Raw genomic sequence first — 18,494 nt, forward strand, 5'->3', positions numbered from 1 at the left:
CTACTCCTTTTGCAAGCCCTTAATCATTTATCATATTAAAGAACATATCACATTTTTCAACTTTTCCAAATTTGAACGATTACTACATTCAATCCACCTATAATGCGGAAGTGGTGTTGATGGATGGGTTATAATAATCATACTAGGAGTTTCTGCCTCCCTTACTTGAAAGTAATCCGGAAATTCTCGTTTGCTTGAAGAAGAGGAGAAGGAGGAGGAAGAGGATGAATAAGATGTTGGAGTCGAAGGTCGTAATCTTTGAGAACTTCTAGTTCGTGGAGACGGAGAAATGCATTCACTCTGTCTTTGCATTTGAATTACAATCTCTGACATCATTTTATCATTGAATAGAGTCTCTTTAAGTCCAGCTTCCTCCTTCTTATTACAAGGCATAGGGTAAATATCGTCAATATTTAAAGCATAGCCATGGCCCTTTATTGAATTTCGATTCAATATCACACTCTTAAAGTCCTCGTTATTATTAAAGACTGATCTACAAACATTTATCTTCCTGGAATTTGATTTGGATAAGCTCCCCATTATTACATATTGAATATTGTGAAGCTGGATACTATGCTCAACGCTTACATTCTCACTTTCAGACTCAGAACATAAAATACCACTATTCATTTGCAAGACCAATAATGAATCATTTGTTACAACTGCTATCTTTGATCCGTCCCCACAAGTTGTCACATATAAAACTCCATTGAAAAGCTGTCCAAGTTGAATACTATTTCCTATATCATCCCTACTTGATGATATCCTCTGGTTTACTATGTGGTCAGGCCCACCAATGCATGTCACAATGTCATGCAAAAATGCATGTTCTTTTGAAAATGGCGCCAAAACCTGAGATTTGGAATAAAATACACGTGGAAGCCTGGTTCTATTGGTATTACCAACCCTATCAACTGTGGAAGCTTTTTGGATCCCTTGAGCAGTTTTTTGAGTAAAATCCAATACGCCTGTAATTGGTTTTACTACTGCTGCAACAAGTCCCTTAGTAATGCCAATTGCTAAGGAATTAGGATTACCTGTTGTTGCTCCATCTAGGACTTCGCCAACAAGACTTGAGAGTCCATCAGTTACTGATTTTCCAAATGCATGAGCTCCAATACTGATTCCATCCATCAGATCTTTGGGTTGTTGTCCATGTACAAATCTTCTTCTTTCTTCCATATATTTTTCATCCATTGTTAATGCCCCAGCTATTTGACTTGCAGTTCCAGCCATCTTTGATATTGCTTGGAATGTTCCAAAAACTGAATGATTCATAAAGGATTCTATTCCTTTCTTCACTCCAGTTACCACATTTGCTCCATTATTATTATTATTATCATTTCTTCCAGAAGTCACAGCATAAATTGGCTCATAAAACAAATCTCCAATTCCAGCTCCAATATTCGTAAAAGAGTTTACTGGATTTCCAACTGATCCTAGAGAGGTTGCAATTACATATAATTGGCTATATAGTTCATGTTCGTAATGCTTTCTGATTTTTTGAATCAAATTTGAGCAACTTTCACTATCTCTAGACTCAAATTGGTTCATCCACAAAGGAGCATCTTCAATAGTTGTAATTGATCTAATTAATGATGAAAATACCAATCCAAAAGTGTGAGCAAACTGTTCAAGGACTTTGCCAAAATTCAAATTTTTAATGATACTACCATTTCTTTGTCTACTATTAATATTTGAGATTTCATAATTATTTGTTGGATTTTGGAAGCTCGAAGATGAAGAAGAAGAAGATGATGATGATGATGATAATGATGATGATGACGACGATGATGAAGAAGATGATGATGACGACAATGATGATGATGATGATGATGATAAAGAATCCGAGTTAATTGAAGATTTTAAAAGGTTCAAGTTGAAGGTCAGATGGATTACCATGGGATAAATCTTGAAATTCTTAATAAAAACCTTATCAAAAAACGATTGTTTAAGAGGGAATTGTTTAATTATATCCTTCTTATCGATAAACTGATATTCATCATCGTCTTCTTCTTCATTCTCTTCTTCTTGTTCTTCCTCAATACCATATCCAAAATTAATATTACCACCATTATATTCATTATCATTATTTTTGGATAATTCATAATCTCCATCACCCAAACCAAGATCATCGCATTTAGGAGATCTGCTCTCTCCGTCCAAATTGGTATTCTTATCATAATCATAAATTGAAATATTGGTTCCTGATCTTTCTTTCTTTACATTATTACCAATTGATCTTGAAATCTCTTTAATCTGATCAATAAACATTGTAAGGATATATATAAAGTGGGTATCAAAACATATATTTATTCCAAGAAGTCTAATTAACAGTTTATTCACGTTAATTAGTTGTAACGAATCTCCATTACTATTCTTTTGGTTTCTCAAGAATCCTTGAGAAATTAACAACTCTGAAGGAAGTCTGATATTTGGAATATTCAAGCTTTTAAGATATTCAGAAACTTCTGAAAAGTAATTCTCTGAAAGATTCTGTGATATCAAAATTCTTGAGTTTCTTCTATTTAAGTTTACTTCCAGTTCTTTAACATCTTCCTCCAAATCAACCTCACCACTACTATCTGAAACTTTTCCTTTTGAACTTTTTACACAATCCCAACAAAAGTTTGATGCGATTACTAACATTGGAAGTATTGATCTTTCAGAATTTGATAATAAAGATGAATTCGAATATTGATGTTGATTTGAAGAATCCAAAAAGTTATTTTGATTTGAAGAAAATGAAAATGAAGCAAAATCTGTCTTATTCGAAGCCAGGAATTTCTCTTCTAGGGTATTCAGAGTCCTTGATGAACTTGAAGGTAGTCTTTGGAAAAGTACTGGATAAAGTGTATCTTTATATTGTAAATCAATTTGTATATTTCCTATTGAAATCTGGAAATCTTGAGGAGCATTCAAATGAGTGAAGAAGCAGTATTTACTATGTAAGTTATCCAAAACTACTAGAAACAGCTCTTGAGGTGTATTTCTACTTGGATTCTCCCAAATCACTGAAACTAGCACTTGAGAACAAAATATATCAAATATATATTGTTCAGAACTTGAATATCCTCTATTGAAAGAAGAAAATTTAGTTAAAGATGATGATACCACACTTACAGGACTTCCATAACTATTTCCTGATTTAAAACTTGGAGAAGAAATTGATGTTGGTCTTGATGGTTGAAGTAAAGATAATGCTCTTCTTGTTAATCCTTTCTTACTATGCCAATCCATGAAATCTTCATATGAAAACAATCCCAAGATATAATTATTCCCTTTTGAAGATATTTTGGAAACCTTATAAATAATCCAATCTTTCTTTTCATTTGATCCAAAGTCATAAACTTCAAATAAATGGTTCTTTTCTTGCCTTCTTTTATTGCTATAATTATCAATACTTATATATTTGGTCTTTTTATTCGCATTATAACCACTAATCATAGTATTGGCTGAATTTGCATTTGTTATATTCAAGTCATTATGAATAAAGATATCTCTTGGTCTGAAGTAATCTTCCCATACAAATTCTGATATTGACTTTGAACGGAATATTTGCTTTACTATTGAACTTGATGGTAAATATGTACTATTCTTGCTATCATCATTCCTTTGGCTAATATGTAAATCCTTATTCGAACAATTAAAAATGAAGACTGAAGAAATATTACGAGTATAAAATTCTTGATTACATGTCTTTTTTGTTGTTATTAGTACCATCTCAAATCCAAGATTCTCATCTAAAATGGATCTAATCTTTAAATAAGATAATCCATCTGGTCCTTCTTCTAATGATTCAAAATTATCATTAACTTCAGTTTTAACTTGAAATTTATCTCCTAATGGCTTTTTTAAAAGGATTTTCCAAGATTTATTCTTATTTAAAACAAAATTTGGATATATAATTGATCCACTTTTTATGGAAATCACTCGTGATCTTCTTGTTTGATCATTTCCAATATGGTAAGAAGATACTGTTCCACTTTTTACTCTATCTGATAGATTCTTATAATTTAATCTGATAGTATCTGGAAAATATGGAACTATTGGAATTGAAGTACTAGGATTTAAAATAAAGTTTGAATGACTCTGCATTTCTATAGTAATTTTGGAGTTATTTACAACCATTTTCTGGGGAAATAAAATTAAATGGCCAATCAAAACCCTAGCAATGCTTCCATTTAGTTGAAGTTCTAAAGAAATATCTCTATAAAAGAAATTATATCCAACCATTCCAAGTTTGTCTTGAAGGATACCTAAATTATATATTCCTCCTTTTTTGGTCTTTATATGAGGTTTAGTAAAGTCAAGTATATGTTGTTTTCCATTAATTAAAGCCATAAAAACTATCTTTCTTGATTTAATCTTATCAAAAGCTCCTTCAATATGAATTGAACCTTCTCTTTTCACTAATGGGATAATGGAATGTTTAATTAAATCTCCATATTGGCCAAATAAGTTCTGATTTGATTTAAGCCAAGTATTGCTAGTCTTCATTAAATTACTTACTGAATCTGGTGGAGGAGTAAAATCTGAAAGTATAATATTTGAAAGATTTAATTCAGATCCAACACTATTAAACCAATATTTAGAATGTACCACCCAAGTTAATGGATATCCACCTTTTGGATTCTTTTCTAAATTATATACAGAAAACATGGAAATTTTATTTTTTCCAGGAACAATTTCTCCAAGTCTTTGTAAGTAGATTTCATTATTATCACCACCATTTAAGTCATTAAGTGTATTTTGAGTCTTCCAAATACCTAATTTAATATCATTTCCTAAATCAATTAAACATGACCAAATGACCGTAAAGTTTTGACTATTATTTTCAAAATGGTTATTATTATCAGTCTTAGAATCTTTTCGTGATTTAACTCCAATTTCTAACTTTACTTGAGGATTTTCATCAAATAAAGAACAAGGTAAATATAGAGCTTTTGGTTTCATATATTCCAAAATACCAGAATTACTTGAAAAATCTTGATCATTGATTTGAGTGGTTATAACATTTAATTTATTATTTCCTTCTTTTTCACTAGTAAAAGCAAAGAATCTGTATTCAAGATCCAATGGTAAAGTTGAAATAAGGGTCAAAAAAGGCTTAAACTTTAGGATATATTTATAGAATTGATACTTTCCTTGACCAAAAGTTGACATTATTCCTTCAATTGTAATATAGAATCCAACTCCTGCACATTCTCCTTTTTGAACAAAGTAAATCCGTTTCTTTTCTTTCTTTTCTGTAATTCTGTATTTGTTTAGATTCTCATTTTCTTTGATTATATCCTTTAGGAAATCATTAATTTTAAGCTTATAATACTCATTATACTTGACAGGATTTGTTTTATTATCATCTTCTTTAAGATCTTTGGAAACTTTATTATAACATAAATAGTTATTCGTCTCAAGATTGAATGGAATTGGTATTTTTGAATTTGGAAGTACTCTACTGGAAAAAAGTCCATCAGTAAAGAATACTTGAAGATCCATAGAAATCTCATTACTTAGTTCTAAAGGACTTAATATCCTTAAAATCTTCTCAACTCCTAATTGATCTTTTATATTTCTATGTTCAACTTGATAAAACAAGTAAGGACTTTCAAAAAGAAGGCAATTTGAGTTGAATCCATTCTGAAGACTTTTATTTTCATAGTCCATTTTTGTATCTTTAAGATTTCGTATAAATATAGCAAATCTTCCAGTATTGTCCAAATTAATAACCTTTTCAGTTGAAAATAATCTTTCAAAGTTAATTTGATCTTCATTTTTACAATATTCCTTAATTTTGGCTCTTCCTATATGAATTTGAAAGATCTGAATATTACTTGGTTGGAAACAGTAATTAATTTGATCAAGAACAATTTCGGTACCGTCATTAATAATATTGCATGTAGATCCAGGATCAATAAAATTATTATTTTTTGAATTTTGAAAGGTATCAAAATTGGGGTACCCTATTAATTGAATATCATAACCAGATTGATTAATAACTAAAATAGGTCTGAATGGTTTAACAGAGCTGGAAAGTAGACATCCTCTAGTATTCCAAGCTCCATAATGTCTCAAGATAGTTCTAATGGTCCAAGGAGAAATGTTGAGATTTAAGGCAGAAAGAAGATGGAAATTGAGTCTTTTTGTGACCTTGCTTGAGCATGACTTATTTCTTGGAGAAAATCCATCATTTTGTACTAACTTATCTAAAGCCAGATTAAAATTACATCCTTCAATGATTGGCTCAAAGTATCCATGTCTTGGGTTCATGATCCAAAGTGAGAAATCTCCAGAATTTGTAATGGATATAGGATGATCAATAAGATAACTTCTAGAGCTAAGAATTAAGTTATTAGATTGTACAAAGATCATGAATAATGGGATTCCTGAGAAATCTTCAATAGAATTTAAAAGAATCAGCCTTGAATTTTGTATGATTACGTTTATGCTTAACTCTTCTTTAGCTTTTGAACTCCCTATTCCAAGGAATTCCTGGCTACTTGTAAACCTTTCAGAAATCCCATTAGTAAGAGATCTATATAGATCTGAATTCCTTGAGAGTTGTGATCTTTTTGAGAGAGACTTTTGCATTGACAATAAAACATCATAGAGGTCTAGAACATGTGGATAGTGTATTTGTAAAGTTATTGGTTGAGAAATTAACTTTAAGCTTCGATTGGTTTTGAGTGCCGCCTCGATCCCTTTTGAGATAATATTATGTATGATCTGATGTTCCAAGCCATCCCAAATCACAAAACTTCCGAAATCTGCCATATGATATCCCAATTTTGAGCTGGAAATGGAGATATTTAGATTGGATTCAAAAAGCTGTTCCAAGTCATTTTCCCCTTGAATTCCATCTTGACTCTTTTCTTTTTTGCTTAAGTAACCCAGATCATAGGTACCTATCAAGTTTACTTTGGTTCTTAGGCCTGTATTAGATGCTAATATGCAACTGAATTTCTTTAGGCTTAAGTTTACCTCCATCAAATCCACTAAAAATCTGCTGTTATTTTCATCTTTTCTAGAATTCTCTTGCTCTATTATATCTGAATTAGGGAGACAAAAAGCCCTAGAGTAATCACTGTACCAATCATAAATCCCAAACAAAGATTGAATATCACAATCCGTATTAATGACTGGAGACTCAATACGAATCCGCCAGCTTGAACAGCTCGTATTTGTCTTTTTATTATCTCGAATATCATCAGAATCTTCTTTAAAGCTGTAGTATTGAACTTCAATAGGCTGCTCTAGATCCCGCTCCCTCCTCGGATTCTGGTTTTCCTGTAGATTCTGGTCCTCTTCTACAATTGGTTTCAAAGCATTAAAGTAGCTTTCCAAATAATTCTCAAAATAAGCCTCCTTTGTGTAAACTGTAAAGTAGTGTTGATCCTCAAAGTTGGTTTTCTCCAATCTTTTATTTGACTCACTATCTCCTCTTTCCTGTTTGTGATCTTGATCTTGAGTTTGATCTTGAATGCAATATCCGGTACCGAAATTTGAATCAACGTCAGAATGGTGAAAAGAATCAGGAATTGAAATTAAGAATGAAGGGTTCTGTTCGTCATTAAAGGTTAAAGAACTGAGAAGAAGGTTGAATGTGAAGCTTTGGTTTTGAGGAAATTTGCTCATAAACAAGTTAATTCCTTTAATCCTTACAATGGAAACCGTTTGTATAGAACCCTCCTTCGTCTCTTTTCCTTCTACTTGAAGGACGTTACCATCAAATCCTATTAATTGTTTATTTTTCCAATCCCAATCTTTAATTAGATTAATTCTAATTAAAGGAAAACTGACAGAAATTGAGTTACTTGGTTGAATATCTTGATCTTCAAACCTCCCAGTAGGAATAATACTTGAACTTTCTCCTTCCTGTATACTATCTTGGAATCTCAAAGCTGCTCTCCTCCCAATAAATCTGTGTTGAATTAGCTGGGGAACATATCTTTTTTTTTTGGTACCTATAATAAATTGATCATCTTGAAGTTTCTCCTCCTTTAAGGAGATCATAAATTCTGGATCTGAAATAGTTCCAGATGAAAGATTAGTGAGTTGTTTTACGAAAGGATCATAATTCATTAAGTTCCCAGAAAATGCCTTAATTAGTAGACTTAAAGTCTCAGGGTAAAGATTTAACTCCGCTTCTTTTTGCTTTGATTCGATGAAACAATTCATGTCAAATGAGTTATTCATTCCTTCACTGCATGTGTACCTCCTTAAATGAAAATTTAAGTCAGGAATTATCCCAAAAGGAATGGAACTTCTTCCTTCAGTTATCCCATAGTTTTCCTCTTCGAGATACAATCCCCAAATTTGTCTCATCCTCACATTCATCATCCTGAAGATGTAAAGATAAATCATGGAAGGATCCGATACTTGTCTAATTAAAGACTTGTTATTGAAATTAAAGAGTTCAATAAACATCTCAACTGAGGAAACTTTGTCAGGATCCGCATCATCAACAGATACTGATGGAATAATAAGCTTACTGTTTCTGAAGTTCATACTTCTAAGAGGAACACATACATCTGAACCGCCTTCTATTTCTCCTCCAACTTTTTCCTGAGAAGGAAGAATAAGGGAAGAAGACTTTGATGATTTAACTACTTCTGAATCCTTCACATTATCTTCTTCTAAATAATAAACAAAGCTCTGAATATTATCAATCAAGTACGAAAAGTAGTAAATATTGTGTAAAAATGCATCAAGAAATAAAACTAAAGTAATGTTCTCAGCCTCAACAAGCATCTCTGAACTTGAGATCATCTTTGATAGCCTTCCATGAATTAAATCTTCAATATCTTGAGCTCTCTGGTGAGAAATCATCTTCACCTCCATTATAGACGATTCCACTGAGCTATCCATCTTAAAGAAACACAAATCTTTCCTACCATTAACCATATTGTATGCTTTCATCCTAATTACCCTAACAATAATATCTCTTCTTGTATCGTGATCACAGATTGATACCGTATTTTCAAATACTAACTTGAAAAACTCCGTATCTCTTTGAAATGCTACCAATTCAAAATTGCAAACATTAGCATCAATTAGGTACCTTGTCCACTTATCTGAAGTCTTTACTCCTATTTCTGAGCCTAGATCTTGGTCCTTTTTGGACTTAATCTCTTGTTCCGTACTTATATATGGTGAGGTAGTCCTTTTAAACAAACAAAGCAACTCTTGAAGAATTAATGGTCTCAAGTAAATAATAATAGACCCAATTTCCGTCCTAACCTGTACCTGATTGCTCTGAGAATAACCTGATCTGGATCTATTCAACCATTTAACTTTCTCATCCCTAGCTTTCTCAAGTGAAAGCTCCTCTTCAATGAAATGATATTGAGATGTTGGGAAACGAACAAAGCTAAAAGTGTTGCTGAGACTAAAGAGAGGAATTCTCTTGATTCCTTTACACTCCTGGGATTCATCTTTAGAGTTAAGATAGCCTCCTTCTCTTTCAGCCTCTTTAATTCTCAAAAAATAATCCATGGAAAGCTGAGAAATGGAAAAGTTAACCAGTCTATAGTGGTCGTGAATAAAGTTTAGGACTTGAATATCTCGTGTTCCCACATTCATCCAAGAATTATTATCTGATACAAAGTCAAATTTAAGACTATTTAGCCTTAAAAACCAAAATAACTGAATATTTAATCCAAGCTTAAACATTTTGAATTCCTTTTCTCTCGTCAATTTTCTCCCCAAATTGAAATACTCACTTAAACATGAGTCATCCATCCATTGAATCATGTTCAAGTATATACTCTGGTAAACTTGAGGATCAAAATTGGATGTAATTGAGTTAATTTGAATGGATGAGTAGATATTCTTAAGTACATCCCCAAGCTGAATCTCACCAATTGAACCTCCTCCAGTAGGTTTTGAATCCAAGCAAACAGAATTTGTTGATAGTACCAAATTCATGAAGGATCTCTCCTCGAACAAATCCTGGGAAAATGGATCTAGCTGAGTTAGTACGCCAAATAGCTTAATATACTTCATCCATGTCTCATCCAACATATTATACCTCTTGTATGATAAGAGATTCAACTTGATATCAATATAGTCAATGCTAAATAATCTATAAGAATTAACCATATCTACTCCTTTTGGAAGCTTTGGTGACCTTTTTTCACTCTTTCCTGACTCTCTCCTGTGAATATTGCTGGTATCTTGAATTCTAGCTCTGATTTTTTGTTCATCTTTCTCTATCCCAGTTGTTCCAGACTGGAAATCACTATAAATAGATAAATAGATTTCCTCAATCTTGGCATAATAACAGAGACTCTGAATACATTTAAACCAATAAGTTGACTTTTCAGAAAGAACATATCTATAATATGGAGATACTTGAATGCCTCCCCCTACTCCTTTATTAATGAATGACTGAAGGTCAAAGCTGTTATTTTCAAATCTACTTTGGGGGCTTGAAATATCTAAAGAACTCTCCTCAAGTTCATATCCTCTCAAGATCTCTGAATCATTGTTAGATATTGAAATCTTTCCAAAACTTATTACATTGTAAATCGCACCTTCTAGTCTTGGATCTACCTTATGACAGAAAACCAAGATTGGAGTTTCAATTTGAATATCCACATCCATTAAACCTGAATTTTGAAGAAATCCATCTCCTTGACTATTAATATCTCTTTTTTCTGAAATATCAGTTGAACCACTTTCGGTACAGGCCATATGATTATCTATTCTAGTCTTGGATTTATGTTTAATACCTTCTCCTCTACTTTTTCCAATACTCTTATTATACTTGTTAATTGCATTAACTAAAGCAGAAACAACGTTGGAATAAAAGATTGCATAGCATTTCTCAACGTTGATCTTAATAGTAGTTTTGCTACTTTCTGGAAATGAAGTTTCTAATCTCTTTGAAATGCTTCGATCCATAGAGAAATCAGAACTCATACTCAAAGAACTTCTCCTTCTGGAAGACCCTTGTACGTTGCAGATTGAGCTTTTTTTATTCAAGTAGTAGAATGTGAACCACATCTTTTCATCCTGTACGAGAGATTCATCCTCGTAAATTATTTGAAACCTCTCCTCATCTGGATCTGAGTAATCCAAATTAAACTCTTGTAAAACCGATAATAAAGAAATTCTTGAATCTGATTGAATGAATTCCAGACCAAAACTTCTCAAACTTCCCATCAAAGCACTTCTTTTGATCATCCTCAATCCTTCCTGTCCATCGATTTTACTTCCTCCTGTCTCTACTGCAAACTCATCTCTAAGCACTACTTCAAGTTTTGTCTCTCTGAGCAAAACTCTGAAAGCCATGAAAGGAGTCTCAGAGCTAATAGCCCCAAACTGCTTGACAGTTGGAGAGGATTCCATATATAAAGGGTTCTCACTTTGAGATTTATCAAAAGATCCCAAATTCTGCTTAGATTCTGAAGTATTTTTATCCCCATCCTCCAAAGAATGATCAGAAAGACAGTCGAAAAATTGGAGATCTTCCATAGTCTGTTGAGCAAGAAATGCCTCATCTAACTCCACAGATCCATTAAAATTTTCATACTCTTCCTGTTTATTCTGCTCATCCTCGCTCTCCTGAGCATCAAAGAAAACATCATCAGCGCTATTCAAAGGAACAGAAGAGATCCTATGGAACTTAAAAAGCCATTGAATCCAACTTCCAGACCCTCCTCCAGTAGCTTGAGAATCGCTATGGCTTGTCCTTCTAAAAGAATGAATTTCCAACCTCTTTCCAACCCATTGATGTACTAGAGATGTATGCAAGGATACAAATCTAGAGAAAGGAACCCTAAGTATGTAATATTCTGAAAACTGTCTGGAAAAGTCTAAGAGCAGATCATTAAAGAGCCCACCATCGAAATACGGTCCAATGGAATCAAAAGTCATCTTTTCCTCAAAGTATTTGTGAAATTCCATAGTATAATCCCTACAATACATTGATATCTTAGCTTCAGTAAAGTCTTCCTGGAGGCGAATATAAAGTGAAGAGTTATAACTTGACCTGGAAAATCGATGGGAACCAGAAATTGAAGAAATATCAGCTCTCCTATCCCTTATAATGCATCCTATTGCATATCTCCACCAAAGCTTTGCATTACCAATTACAGGAACATTTGGTCTATATAAAAACTTCCTCTCCAACATTGTCTTTCCCAATTCAATCTGTTTATTAAATGCCTGAATTTGGTTTAATATTCCTCCACAGTATGTGATTATCTGTTCAGAAACTGTTACATAAATCTCTTCCAATACTCCATATATTGTGTATATTGGCATCTTAGATGCGTTAAACAAATCCTTTCTCTGTCTCAAAAGGAGCTTACAACAGAATGGATGCACAACCTGGTCCAACTCTTTTGGGGTCTCCTTTAAATTAGTTTCTCCATCTGTTGCCTCCCTTGCCGTATAGATTGAAAGGCCATCCAAATCCAGTATTCTATAAGAAAAGTCACTGGAATCTTTTTTCTGAAAGAATGGCTCAAACAACTTTTCGTCAGAACATTCACTCCTGGAACAAAATATTTCTTTCACTAACCCCAGATGTTCCTCGTACCCATGAATTTGGTCCGGACCCAATTCACTATTTACCTCCCTTGATGCCGAATTATTACCACTAATATTAGTATCTTCATTTATACCAGAACCAACTGGTTTGGGGATAACCAAATCTTGGTCTACTAAAACCTGACTCAAATTTGGGATTGACCTAACTTCAAGAGAATCCAATACCAACCCACAATTCAACTCTTTGTTGGCTGAATCGCCAAGTTTAATATGAATCCTTCTAAACTTCAATCTTACATCTTGAATTAAAACAGAGACTATTCTGCTCAAAAATGGTTTGCTTCCTCCTTTGCTACTGCTTCCCTTGACGCTAAAGTACTCATCCTCTGCCAACTCTGCCATAAAGTGAATATTCCAGTGCTCTATTAACCGAAGTCTTTCTGAAATAACCAAACTCTCAATTTTCTCTGAATCAAACTCATTATGATCTATAAAACTTGCGTATAAATTCACATCATCTATCTCTACAACTAATGGAGAACTGCTACCAGGTCTTAATATATTACTATAAGGAATCGATATGTTAATTGTCTCTATACAGCCGTACTTGACTTTTATTGGAAGCCTTAATTGCTCCAAAAATCCTTCTTTTATCTTCACATTTCTGAGTTGTAGCTTGCCTGAATTTAATCCAAGCTCAAAACTATCCTCTGACACATTCTCTAAATACTTTCCTATAAATGTAGTAGCCCATTTAGACACAAAGCCTGCTACACGAGACACTGCTCGCCTCATTCCTCCTTCTTCAAGACCACTGGCATTACAAACCTTCTCAACTTGCCTTTTATAGTTCTATTTGTCTCAAAGAAAAATTTAAAGTACTTAATTTTTTCTTTTTAATTAATTTTTCTTTGTTTTTTTAAAATTCTTTTTCCTATTTGCCCGCCTTTTTCAGACATGCAAAAATATTTTGTTGCATGTGGGGTGATAAATGTTAAAATTACAAAAATGGTACAGATAGCCAAAATGTTTTGAAGTATTTAGAAGGAAAAATTAGGAGTTTAAATTGTTTCTAGGTTTTTTTCTACGCAACTTATTATAACCCAACCATGTTCCTATAATTGTTTTATAACTACCTTTTTGACTATTTACTACATTTGTGTCTGAATTAATTATATATATGGTGTATAAAATATAGTATATTTTCTATAGTACATTATACTCTTTCCATCTTATTCGAGCTTTTTCAGCACAAAAACCCTTTCTTAGCTTTCAAAGTATTTTCATTTCTGGAACTTGACTCTAAAGGAAACAAAAAACTGCTGAGAAAATGAGCTAATACATTTTTATTATTAATATTATTACTTTTATTAAAATATGGCTCAATTTAGCTGTGGGTCAAATATTACGTGTGCATGCAACTTCTCCCCTCATGGAGGTTTTTGTCAATTCATCACAAAGAATTCGAGAAATTACTAGAGCAGGGAAAAAAAAAGTAACTGCTCTTCTTTAAAATTTATCAAAAACAAGTTTCCATCGTTACTTATCTTTTTTAAACCATCCCCTTTAAGTACCTTAATCTTCTAAATTTATCTGCTTGATTCTGAGTAAAAAAAATCATGATATTTAGGGCTCTTTAATACTGCTTGTTTCTGAGTTTGAGGCCTCGTATCATATCCTAAGTTAATATTTCTTCCAGAATGAAGTTGAAGAGTGTTTGCCTGTGACTGAGCTACATAATATGGTATAGTTTTTTCTGCTTCTCCGCCTTCACCTGAGTTCATATACTCAGGAGAGAACGTTGTATCCTCCACAGAAACTATACTTTTTTTCTCTGGTGGAGCTATGTTTGAATCATAGCTGATACTTTTTTGGCTCATATGTACAATTTTTGACCCTTTTCTTGCTAGAATTGGTTTTATTGAAGCAAGTTGCAAACTATTTAGCTTATTCCTAATTATTTCCTTGTTTGAATTGTCCACATTTTGAGCAGATTCAGTATCATCTGACCTTCTTCTCAAAAAGAAGACGCAACAAAACATTAATATAAGCAGAATCAATAGAATTCCAATAACTACCCCAATGATTAACTTTTTATTGACTGTTCGTTCTATTACATCAAAATGCCCTTCTATTGACTTTTCCATCTTTACCTGCCCTGCTTCATTCAAATAACTCAATTCTTGGGTTTCTTGTGGATCATCGCTTTCAGAGTTAACATACTCTCCTGCTCCAAATCCCAATAATGAGTTTTCTGCCTCTTTATCAGAATTCATATCTATAATCCCAGAGTCCCTCTTGACTATGTTATTGCCTGTCAAAGAATTTGAGTTTTTTTTCACATAGGCGCTAGTCCTCACATTCTCTGTCTTTGGAGTATAGAGCGACTTTCCTGTAGTGTAGAATCGTGGCCTAAGAGTGGTTGTTGTGTTTTTAGTTGCTGTAGTGCTTTTCTTTGTGGTTGTCGTTTCTGTTGTTGTGGTTGTTGTTGTTGTGGTTGTGGTTGTGGTTGTGGTTGTGGTTGTGGTTGTTCTCGTAGTGGTTGTTGTAGTATTTGTAGTGGTGGAGGTGGAGGTATGTTTAGAACTGTTAGCAGGGTTATTCTTAGTGAAATCATTATCAGAGGAAGTTGTGGTATTCGGGAATACTACTCCTTTAGAGGAAATGGTTGAAACATTACTTGAATAAACTTCTTCAACTCCTGAATTTCTCCCAATTGAAGAATAGTCTGAGAAAATAGGTTTTGTAACAGGAACCAATATATCTTCAATAGAGTCAGAACTCTGCTTGTAGATCATCTCCTCCAGGGTATCGTTTCTTTCTTCATTCGCACGCCCGGATTCTGTACTATCAGACTCAAAACTTCCAGATGAGCTTCTATCCAAAGGATGGTATGTTGGTTGAGCGCTTAAACCAATGAGCTTCATTTCATCAGACAAAGCTGGAATAGTACCTGGATCCTGATCCCAATAAAATGTTTTCTTCTGCTTATACCTTGGAAGATCCAAATAAGAATTATGGTAAACTTGGTCCCCTCCTTCGTTAGTTGAATCCTCTTTCCAGTTAAAGTTGATACTAGGAAAGTTTAACGAACTCTGATACGAGCTCCAAGCTGAGTCCAGGATATTTGAGACATTTTGACAAAGACCAACTGATAAATTATTCTCCCAAGCATCTGTACAGTTCAAATTATTGTAACCTGGAAGATCAAGCTTTGGCTCTTTACTAATAATTTCATCAGTCTGCTTAATTAGCTCTGAATATTTATTGGGATTCAGCCCACCAGAATCATAAGCTACTGTACCACAAACTGCACAAGAAAGCTCAGAATCTATAAGCCAACACGGCCTTCTTCCTAACCCTCCAATATCAAAAAAGCCACACTTTTCAAAGGGAAATTTGAATCTTAATAACCAGCTTGCATTATAACTTGATGTCCAATTAATTTCAGAATCTCGAACTGATACGGGACTTCCACTATCTATCCAGTACCATCCTGGCGGATACCTGAAAAATGCATACTTTCTAAGTCCGACAAAACATCCATTTGCAGTCTTATGAATATCCCCTTGTTCCACAAGAGTTCTTCTGATTGCTTCTTCATCTGATAACTTATATACTGAAGCCAATGTTACTGGGTACTCATTGGTTTCTTTAGACCCATTTCTTCTTCTTGTCTCTACTTCAGTTCCACCTAAATCATTGCAAGCCTTAAAACCGTGGGAAAATGTCCTAGGCCGGTCAAAAGTGACCAGCTTGAAACATCTTGTTTTCTCACCATTTGAAATCCATCCTTCCGGACAATTTGCATGGCCAGTATCTCCTAACTTGCTAACTTCTCTTCCAAAAACCCCAGAAACTACTATTAAACTTAATAATACTAAATTTGCACAATAGTGATTTGCCTATTAAATTATATTAGACGCTACCGAGTCAAACATACCTATTAAACAATCCTTTAATTCATTAATCAGCCTCATATATTACAAAATCCCTCTATATTCATTGGTTTCTCCTCAAATACTTACTTTAGTGACTTTTCCCCATTATACTCAAATTCTTATATTTGCATTTTGCATGTTCATATTTTTTCATATACCGATAGTTTTATTCAAAACTTTGGCGCCAAAACTTTGGTTATTACTTTAATATTATTATAAGATGAGAAACAAAGAGATGGGGAAAACTAATCTTGACGAGTACGAGTTAATTGTAAGTTTTCTTATACAATTTTTTGCTTCAATAGTTAATTAACTTCTAATATTACTAATAGGATGGCTCATTTTCAACGGGATGTAGTCAGGAAATTGAGTTCATTGCACAGTCTTTGGTTGATCTAGTCGAGGCTTCCCCTGAGCTTTTAAATATGGATGGGAAAGTTGATTTGGAGGTAAGTTCCTTTATTAGTTTGTTTCTTGGAGCTTCTCAATAACTTCCTTTTATTTAATCACCGTAAATCTGCTTTGATCACTAGGTTGAAGGACGTATTGGGACTTTAATTAATGAAAATACAAAGGAGAAGGTTTTACTCCCTGTGGAGGGAATGTGTTTGCTACTTCCAAGTGAAAAAGAGTTCTCCTACCGTTTTTCTCCTGGTTTGGAAAAGTGGCAAATGACAAGTGTTGTAGAAGAATTAAGAAAGGATTTTGACGAGTCAAAAATCCCTTATATTATCAAAAATAGGAATACAAATGACTACTATGTTCATAATCCGAATAAATCAGAAACAGAAGACAAATCACTAATTAGATTAAGTTATATTTCTCCAAAAAATCAAAAAGATAAACCAACTGAAGCGATATGGAAGGAAAAGATTGCAGTCTTTGATTTTTGCTCTCCAGGCCAGCCTGGAGACTTGGAGACCAAACACAATATTGAGAATGGTACATTGCTTAAGGATTTCAGAATTGCGATCAACCTTGAACATAAGGAGAATCCTATCGAAGTTGCCAATACTGTTACTGGTCCAATTGAAAATTCATGTGTTTTGGAAAGAAGAAGAGAAAGAGAAACCGTAGAAGTTTCAAATTTTGTTCTAGACTCTACTCATGTGGTACAGATTGAAAGTCGCAGGGGATTTAGGCAATGCGAAACTTATGAATTAGAACTAGAGCTTAAGCCTTCCCACTTTATTCCTCTATTAAAGTCTTATATAGAGGATACAAACAATGGGAAATTGAAAGTAATAGGAACTCATCCTTTCATTAAGCTACTTACCAACTTTGTTAATTTGGTGTTTGGAATTACTCTATTTCTCAATAACAAAAAACCAAATGAACAAATCGAATCTTCTATTCAAAACTCATCTGGAAACGAAAACCAAATTATGGATTTAACAAGTTGTACTCAATCCAATGAAATAGTCCAAGCCTTCAAAAAATACGTCTCACCCATTACTCCTATACTCGGAGACTATTTATATAGAGCCGTAGCTAGTGAGAAGCAGAAACTTAACAGACCACAAGATATTATTTGCAAGGATGATATAGATATTTCACTCGGAATTAAGCCTTTACCTCCTGATACTAAAGAAATCTAATTCATTCATCATTTTATTAGAGAGTAAAGAATTGGAAGATCACTCTTTTCCTCAACTCTTAGAATGTTTTTAAGCTCCTCAGTGCTTAATATCTGTTTTCCATTAGTATACTCACTTCTCCCCTTTGTTGAGTCAGAGTCCATCTTTGACTCTTTTAGCAGTACTTTTCCTGTACTCTGATAACCATTATATACCAAATAATCGTAAATTAGTGAATTTAATATTAAATTCTCATCTGAAATACAGTTTTCTTGATCTTTGTTTTCATCATTCTAAAATTAATTTTCAAGTCATATATATCCTAGAGTATTTTTTTGTCAAGCTTTTTCTTACCTCCTCTGTTAGGGAATACAAAATCTCTGCCATTAGCCTGGCTCTAACCTCACTCAAAACTCCTTTCTTTTCCAGCTCAGATTTCACGGCTAACATTTTTCCCCCCATCAAAGAAAATAGATTA

General features: G+C 33.4%; 3 protein-coding genes across 3 annotated transcripts; 1 reads left to right on the forward strand and 2 right to left on the reverse strand.

The window, feature by feature from the left end:
* Positions 1–30: 30 nt before the first annotated feature.
* On the reverse strand, positions 31–13,293 carry cgd3_430 (VPS13p like protein involved in vacuolar sorting; the record flags this gene model as incomplete). Its single annotated transcript, XM_626628.1, has 1 exon — positions 31–13,293. The coding sequence occupies one exon, from the start codon at positions 13,291–13,293 to the stop codon at positions 31–33; it is 13,263 nt and encodes a 4,420-aa protein (XP_626628.1).
* Positions 13,294–14,087: 794 nt separating this feature from the next.
* cgd3_440 (C-type lectin containing protein with a transmembrane domain and mucin-like rich regions) lies at positions 14,088–15,425 on the reverse strand (the record flags this gene model as incomplete). Its single annotated transcript, XM_626629.1, has 1 exon — positions 14,088–15,425. One exon carries the CDS (start codon positions 15,423–15,425, stop codon positions 14,088–14,090), a length of 1,338 nt encoding a protein of 445 aa, XP_626629.1.
* Positions 15,426–17,041: 1,616 nt separating this feature from the next.
* Positions 17,042–18,037, forward strand: cgd3_450 (Ctl1p-like mRNA capping enzyme beta subunit (polynucleotide 5'-triphosphatase); the record flags this gene model as incomplete). The annotated part of the gene is made up of 1 exon (XM_626630.1): positions 17,042–18,037. One exon carries the CDS (start codon positions 17,042–17,044, stop codon positions 18,035–18,037), a length of 996 nt encoding a protein of 331 aa, XP_626630.1.
* Positions 18,038–18,494: the final 457 nt, after the last annotated feature.

Source organism: Cryptosporidium parvum, chromosome 3, assembly GCF_000165345.1.
Source record: "Cryptosporidium parvum Iowa II chromosome 3, whole genome shotgun sequence".
In the NCBI taxonomy this organism is placed as follows: Eukaryota; Apicomplexa; class Conoidasida; order Eucoccidiorida; family Cryptosporidiidae; genus Cryptosporidium; species Cryptosporidium parvum.